General features: G+C 37.7%; 1 protein-coding gene across 4 annotated transcripts in view; it reads right to left on the minus strand.

Moving 5' to 3' along the window:
• The window catches only part of LOC139816700 (uncharacterized), a 27,309-nt gene extending 20,893 nt beyond the window's left edge, over positions 1 to 6,416 (minus strand). For 2 of the 4 annotated variants that reach the window (XR_011733064.1, XR_011733065.1), the window contains exons 1-2: positions 5,672 to 6,416; positions 1,683 to 2,153 (exon numbers count right to left, since the gene is read on the minus strand). Coding sequence is in view for 2 of the 4 variants with exons in the window: in XM_071784370.1 (XP_071640471.1) it covers positions 1,683 to 1,755 (73 nt within the window). In the remaining 2 variants the exon portion in view is untranslated. The remainder of the gene's footprint in view (positions 1 to 1,682; positions 2,154 to 5,671) is intronic. The other 2 variants (XM_071784370.1, XM_071784379.1) reach the window with 2 other exon arrangements.
• Between the last annotated feature and the right edge of the window lie 1,954 nt (positions 6,417 to 8,370).

An 8,370-nucleotide genomic window follows, 5' to 3' on the forward strand; every position in this document is an offset into this window, starting at 1 on the left:
GATGATGAGCGATAAGTTCAATTGGCAAAATTGCGAGCGGCTGAGCGACTGGCGCGGGAGACCTGAGCTTTCAAGACACTGCTATTTTTTTCTAAAATTATTCTCTATTGTATTTGTTAAGGTTTCCTTGTTAATATGAGTTATACAATTTACATACTTTTTTATTATTGAATTTATGATTTATATATTTACACTTGAAAAGGATCAAAATTAATGATCGAAGCGTCGTAACAACTGAATTTAATAAAAGTAGTCACAGTTGGGTCGAATAAAAAAAGTCATTATTGTTTTCTAAAAGATTCCAGGCTCTTCGCGGATCGCTTCGTCGTTGAATAATTAGCAGTCGACAAATAATAACATTTTAATTTTTGCTAATATTGTGAGACAAGCAAGAGGTGTTTATCACAAGTATGATATGTTATTGCCTGTGTTCCTTGTGTTTATGACACGTGTAATTTCGCCACCAAAGGCCAAAGGATCGAGCAAACCGTTGCTAGTTCAAAATTTATTAGCGTTACATAAAGAACGGATAATTATGAAATTAATTAATGTGATGTCAAACAATATAAAAAACTTTTTTTTTTAATTTTGTCACAAGTTAAATTTCTATATTTCTTCGATTTGATTTATCGTGCAACTTAAATTAATCTTTATTTTAACAATGATTCGATTTAAAGCTTAATCGTAATAAAGAAAATTAAGAAGTTGCTACAAACGAAAGTTACTTCTAAATAACCGTGAAATTTTCCTAAAAATGTTGACATACATATATAATTCATTAAAGCAAACAAACTAATCTTAAAGATTGGGTTGACGAATGTTTTAATACAATTGTCGTTGTCGAGTGGAAAGGAAATAATTTTCAGGGACTCCGCGCTCGAACGAAGAACAGCGCATCCTGCGTTACATAATGCATTAATCTCCATCGTGAGTCCCTGTAATCGCTCAATTACGTAAGTAATTTTCGTCGAGGCGATCAATCGACGATGCATCAAATTTCTGTCATTACATATCTACGATCGATGCATACCCAAGTGGCACGTGTGACGACAAGTCGCATTGTCAATTTACAGCCGCGAGTTTAGAAATAAGTATCGATCGTTCTATCATCTAGCTTTCTATTTTAAGACGGTTCGATCGGCTATTAGAAGCTATATTGAGAGCACCAATTAGAATGCAAATAACTGCTCGTAATTTTCAGGTGATAACGAGCGTTGACGGGATCGCGATTAAAACTATAGAAGTCTATTGAAACAAATTAAAAGGAAATCAAATTTTAACTCAATTGACTAATTGTACAAACTCAATTTATACCCAACAATTGTAAAAATTAATTTTAAAAAAAACGGTAAAAATTGGAAATTATGGAAAAAAATTTTAAGTAAAAACAAGAGAATGTATTATATAGCAATAATGGCGTAGATGTAAAAGCAATAAACGGCAAACGGCTTTTGCTTTTGATATAAGCACTTCCTGCTGTTCCCTCCATTTTATATGCTTTAAGTGTCGATTATTATTTTTTTTTTCAAGTAATTTTTAATAAAACTGCACGCGGACGCCTGCGTTATTTTTCGAAGATCAAGTTGTCGAACCGCAGCCCGTGACTAATCTAGCACGATAACTCGGCGATTAATCTAAATTCTATGCGACTGACAGGTGGAAAATCGGCAAATTGTACTTACCGCGACAAACGGTGCCGAGGGCCAGCAGGGTGATCCAGGCGGTCATCATTTTGGAGAATGGCCGGGACGTCATCCTTGACAACGGCGGCACATTTATCACTGCGGTTGCGGTGCGGCGAGCTGCGGCGACGACGGGACGGAAGCGTCGGCCGTCGCGACGTCGTACGCCGTAGGTCGTGGAGCACGTGTACTGCCGCCGAGGCGTTTGCTCGCGTGCGATTTGTACTCGCGACTCGCGACGGCGCGACGACGGCGCATGTAAGAACGTCCCCCTCTTCACGAGAGATACGAGCGTTCTCTAGCTGTGTCCGCCTTCCGCAGTGACTCGGATCTCTATCCGGTTCGCTACCTGAAGACCTGTCAGGTGCTCAACTTCACCGGTCGGTCGGACGGTACGCGACGCTCCCGTTCTCCGATAAATCAATCGCCGATCTCGCGGAACGAGTCTTCGGTGGTTGTTCAAACGATTGGCTGCATTGAATGGATAGCATTAAGTTCCGTTCGGATCTTTCTGATGCAATACAGTATTCTTACATTACTATATTGCTACAGTATTCTTTAGAGACGTGCGAACTATTCGAATTGAAATTTCTAAAATTCGAATGTGAACTATACGAAAATTTTGAATTTTGATCTAGATCGTTTGAATACGAATTATGTATTTGTTGGCAATTTTATAAAATCATATTTCTGTTTAATAAGCAAAACAGCATGATCGTGTTAATAGGTGCATTTAGTGAGTGCATTCAGTATTACAACTGCTCAATGAGCGGCTAAATAGTAGTCAAAAAGTTTATTTCTTTTTTTTTTTTGTGTGTGTGTGACCCTATCCAATTGTAAGTAAAAGTTTGAACGTATGTAAAAAATAGTAAGCTATAAGTGATAGCTTACTATTTAGCTGATAATAAAATAAACTGCATATTTTATTTTATTTTAATTTCTATGTACATAATTGAATAATGTTACTGGATGCTACATTAGAGTATCTTAATAATTTATTTATGATTTTTCGCCTAATTGTTTTAGTTACTGCGACATTTAAAAAAGTATGTTTTATTAGTTCTATGTTAAATATATTTAAATATGTTTTTGCTTTTTAAAAATTTATATAATTAATATTCTCTTTCCACATTAAAATATTCTCTTATTATCTACGCGTTAAAATTCAATCTAATAATAATTATATTGTTAATTAAAAATTATATTTCAATGATTCGATTCGATTCGATATCAAAAATCCTTGATTCGCACATCTCTATAGTATTCTTGAAGTTGTATATTTCATGCACGTAAAGTGCTTTGAAATGTTCAAGTTTAATTTTAATGGTAGATTCTCCGATAGATACGAGGATTAACTGTATCTTAAAAAGAAGCTTGAACGGTCTATTCGTTACGATCCTTCAATATTTAATATTAAATGTGATAGTGATTAAATCCAGTATTGTGGGATTCCGGAGCAACACTTACTAATTAAAGACATTAATAAAGCAGCTTATTGTTAGAATTAAGATTTCGGAGATTTCAAGACAGCATGTATAAATAACAAATTCTTACGCGTTTGTTATCAAAAATGAAGGCGAGAATGTTTTCGTTTCGTTCCCTTATCTCTCGCGTACTTCATGTAGAATTTTATTTGACCTATCTGCACGATATTTATGTACATAAACTTTTATATGCGAATAATTTTGTATCAAATGCCTGTTCTATGATAACGCTTTAAAATCGTTCCGTCGAAATAGACTTTTACTCGCGTGATGGCGGTGATTTATGGAGCGATCGATGGAAAGAGGGTCAGTACTGTACAATGAATACTCTAATCCTTTGTGTGCGTAACAAGATTAATTATTCTAAACCCCTTTGCTTTGTTCTATGACTTCACTTTATCGCAAAAGGAGCTGGAAATCTTTCTTTAGTCATAATGTATCGTGATAAATCTTGACATTCTTTCTGTTATTTTATTTAATATTTTATCTACAATACCTTATCTATAAAAAAAGTTAATATTTACATATCGTAATAAAACTCATAAAATTCCATCAAAACAAAAATTAAATTGCAATTAAATTTACAAATTTTATTTATCATTTAAAGTGGCATTTTCCATTCGTTTCCATGTTGCAAAATAATAAAACAATGTTTTTAAATTAGTTTAAAAGTTATGGACTTAATTATACTTTACAATTTGTACGATTTCTCTCAACTACTTTACTGACGAAATGAGGACTAGTATTATTCGCAATTTTATCGTCTATTTATTAGCGTTTAATTAATCGAGATCTCTTAATTTGTTATTTTTTCAATCTTTGCTGGCGGAAAATACGCTCGATACTTATCTACCGCGTCCGATAAATCTCTAGACAAATGGGATCGCGACGGGTATCGGTAGTAATCGCGTTCTTAATACGAACGGATCTACTCGAGCGTAAAGTAACATGGCTAATTACTGTGTTGCACTTCTAATTAGCATATAATGGAACGCAAAGCGATCGTAAACAAGCAATCGTCTAAATATAACAGTTTTAAATAAAGCCGCACTTGCGAGTGTATTTCCTTGAACTTTCCATGGCTAACGGAATGCCAATTAGCCAGGCTGATTCATCGGATTATGGATAGTTCACGAGCGAGGGTGGAATATCAGTTTGCATAAATATCCGTGGAATTTCTTTAAAACCGGCCGTTACTTCAGTTCAGATCAGATATCGATTTATGTGCATGCTTTCTACTTTTCTTGTTCGTTCAGAATTATGCGAAGATCTCAAACGATCATAACTCAAACGTGTCATCCGATTGTTTAGATAGAAATAAAATTTTTATACAGAAATTGCCGGGAAATAGTATTTACAATATTGATGTAAACTATTATTTACTGTTGAATAATAATATAATAAAATAATAGTTACATTATGTTCAAATATTTATTATTATTAGTACTTCTTTGCAATATAAATATTTCTAAAAATGAATAACTGAAACAAAAATTAACAAAAACAAAAACTAGAAAAGAATAAACGGTATGTTTTATAATAACCTGCGTTTTTTTTTAAGGAAACAATTTAATTTCTCGTAAGAAAATTAAAAAGAAAATTAAGCATCAGTAGGTATTTATGATGAGTTCTTTTTTCTGTGAAGTCAAGTTCTCTAACAAAACGTTCGTATTTTCTCACTCATCCTACTGCATTCAAGTGACGATCGTTTGAGATACGCGCATATATCTGATCGCTCACGCATCTCTATATTAACGTAATACTGTCACCATTATCGCGTGCGCATACAAATACCGTGCATTAAACGCCATCCGTTCGTGCGTTTGCCTCAGTCTACTTGACGCAAAAGTATCTCCTGCGTAAATCACGCGCGTAATTTTCAATTCGTGGACGTCGCATTTACGATATTACCACGCCGTATCATTAATTCATCAATATGATCAACGTATATAACGTCTTAATCACAACCGTCCCTTAAATGTTCTGCACTTTTCAATATGTACATCACGTCCCGTCTCAAATTCATTAATCGATTAATCGTGATTTCCTATCCACCAAAATTATTAATTAATTAATTATTGAGACGTCCTTTTAAATATTAATCCTAATATTTAAATACTTTCCTAAAGACCGTTCCAAAATATTTCTACAAAAATCGCTAAAAAATGTCTTTTATTTCACAAATAAACTTTTCTAACAATAAGATCTATGTGATATTGTCTTTCTCCTTATTTAATTTTTCTCTCTCTCAAAAAAGAAAAAGAGAGAGGGCCATAAACTGACAATCATGACAGTTTCATGATTTCACTACTTTCTTCAAAACATTATTACTACGAAATATCGCTTCTAAAAATTTTATGAAATCTCTCCGTATTCTCGACTTTTTTCACATTATTTTCATCTTTCTTTACATCGTTAATTAATCGTCTAATCAATTTGACTGGAAACCAATATCACATTATTCGAGTATAATGTTGTATTTTTTATGTTTCCAACATTACTCACTTGTATTTCTCTCTAGTCCTGGAAAGTACCTCTTCTTTCCTCGATTTTAATCGATTAAAAAGTGAAGATTTTTTGCCAATCTTCAGATTGAAATATTCGTTTTGTCAGGTAATGAATATTAGTATTCGCAGAATATCCGTAGCACTCCCGCGGTTCAAACAGCAGAATGCGGATTTCAAACGACGCAATTGTGGATCTCTCGATCCCGTCGATATCCGAATTACTCATCAATGAGCACACCAGGCGCGACTCCAAAATTTTTAGATTTTATAGATGAAAGAAAACTTATAGAAAACACCCGTCCGTCTCCCGCCAAAACTCGAGTGTCCTACTACCGAATACAGGGACTAGACGCGGTGCGTCTGTCACGCAAAGTGTCCGCACTGCGATCGCGTGTAAAACGTAGACCTCGTGCCAGGTACCCCTTGTCACGCACGGTACCCCTTTCCTACCCGGGAGAGACTCGAGTACTCGGAGACACCCGATTCACTACACGCGTACAAGTATTTGCCGGGGGGGGGGGAGGGTGCGTGCCGTACCCCGGTCGCGATCGCGAAGCGTTTCGCCCGCTTTTCCGCTTCGCGTCGAAATTTTTCCGGGCACCGGAGTTTCCGCGGACGACTCGCGGCTCGTCCGCTGGTATCGGAGTATACCGGTGCTATTTCTCGCGGGGTGTCCGCCGCGCGCGCGGAGTGTTGTCGCGTATACTCGCGGAGTGGTGCACCGACTACAACTGTATAGGCGGCTCGACGACGGTCATCGCCGACCGCGCGCAACCAGCGCGACTCCGGCCGGCCGCAAGTGGGGGTCCAACGTTACACCGGGGGTACGTGCGTGCCGTGGGGATCCCGAGGGGGGGCCCCTACCTATCTGCTGACGGCGTCGACGGGGGCCCTACCGAGACTCGTCACCCGTGACTCCACCTCCCACCTGACGGCCCCCACAGATAACCTCCGCCGAAGGGTATACCTCCTCGTGAAAGACGAGCCGCGATAAGGTGTATATCCGCCCGGCGAGGAATTCCTAAAGCGGAGTCCGTTCACGATGCTCCTCTCTTCAATCCATTAAACGGTTTTTACGAGACACGAGTATTCGAGACAGATTGCTTTAACGACTTGCTCATTGTGTGTTTCGAAAAAAATGTCGTACAGCCAGAGAAGATAATGCCTAAATTGGAGTAAAAGAACAGATAAATGTTTTAATAAGATTTAATAGAATATTCGATAAAAATATAATCAGAATAATTTTGATATGAAAGAATTTACTAAATGTTAGAGTACAAATAATATTTGAAGAAAGATAAATGAAAAAATAAAAAATAAGACCCCCATTAAATTTACATTTTTTATATTTACAATAAAGAAGTTACATTTCTGAAAATAGCTGAAATCCCATATTCCAATTTCACTTTGGTAAGAAGCCATTCAAAAGTTAGTTTGATTTTTCTGTTCTTATTTCTAATATGATTGAATGATTTCAATATTACTAAACTGACACTTGATTTTATATTCAAATGCATCTAGATATTTTATTGTACGCTAGCGACCAGGATTTTTGTCCGAGTGTTGATGAATTTTCGGAATTAATTAAAACATTGAGATACGCGAGGCGATTTTTCTCAATCAGTTTCAAGAGACAGAGATATTTAGCTTGTTCTAATAGTCCGAGGCACGCACCCGGAAACGGGTAACGTGCACATAGATCGGATCTTGCCTTCGACCATGCGAAAGGCTGTGAAAAAAAAAACTATCGCGCATAACAGGATGCGCCGGAGTCCGGACACGTATATATCTCTCGATCGAAATAGACAGCGTCGATATGGCATTGCTTACCGCGAGACGATAATGTTCATCCCCGCGAGGCACGATGAACAATAATGTGCATTCGCCATCGCGGAATCGTCGAGGCAGTAACGGAACTTTTATTACGACGCCGCGCGAGTGCCGATCGAATAATAACGCAATCTCGAAAGAAAATGCGCGATGCGCTCGAATCGTTCGCTTAATCGTTTGATTTTTATCGGCTCATCAAAAATTGCTTGCGGATAGTATTTTTAGATGACCTATACAATGAGTCTTTATCGTGATGAGAAATAGCGACTCGATACCGGAAACGAAAGACATTACGAGCGAGATGATCAGAAACATCATTAATAAATGTCGCTGTTAAACTTATACAGTAAAAAAACTGTAATTTGGACAGTCCATTATAGCAAGGAAGAATTATAAATGGCGCTCTTGATCAAATTATACGTTATTAATAATTTTTATGCGATTAGGCAATCGAGACGATAAAGGCGCCGAATGTTTGATCGATCGTAAACGGTAGGCGTCCATTTTTAACGTCAAACGTGGGACACGCCAGGTGCGGTCTCCAATAAAAATTGTAGAAAGAAAGAGAAACGCGTGTCTCTAATCAGCGTTCGGGGACGCAGACTCCTAAGTAGCTCGACTTGGGCCGTCGCCAAGTTCGCACGAAATTCTTCGGCGTACAAGTTCAAGGCTCGCGGGGCGGCACGGATACCCTCAAGGTCACCGAGTGTGCAAATACCGCGATATTATGGTCGCGCAAGTGCGGCGGCTTTCTCATTGTCGGTCGTGTTCGGACGAGATCTGACATAAGTGCGCGCCCGCCCGTCAAAGTATTCCCGAGGGACTCGATCGACGCTATATAATCAATCGGCCTAATAGCGCCCGGCC

Source organism: Temnothorax longispinosus, chromosome 1 (assembly GCF_030848805.1).
Source record: "Temnothorax longispinosus isolate EJ_2023e chromosome 1, Tlon_JGU_v1, whole genome shotgun sequence".
Taxonomy (NCBI): Eukaryota; Metazoa; Arthropoda; class Insecta; order Hymenoptera; family Formicidae; genus Temnothorax; species Temnothorax longispinosus.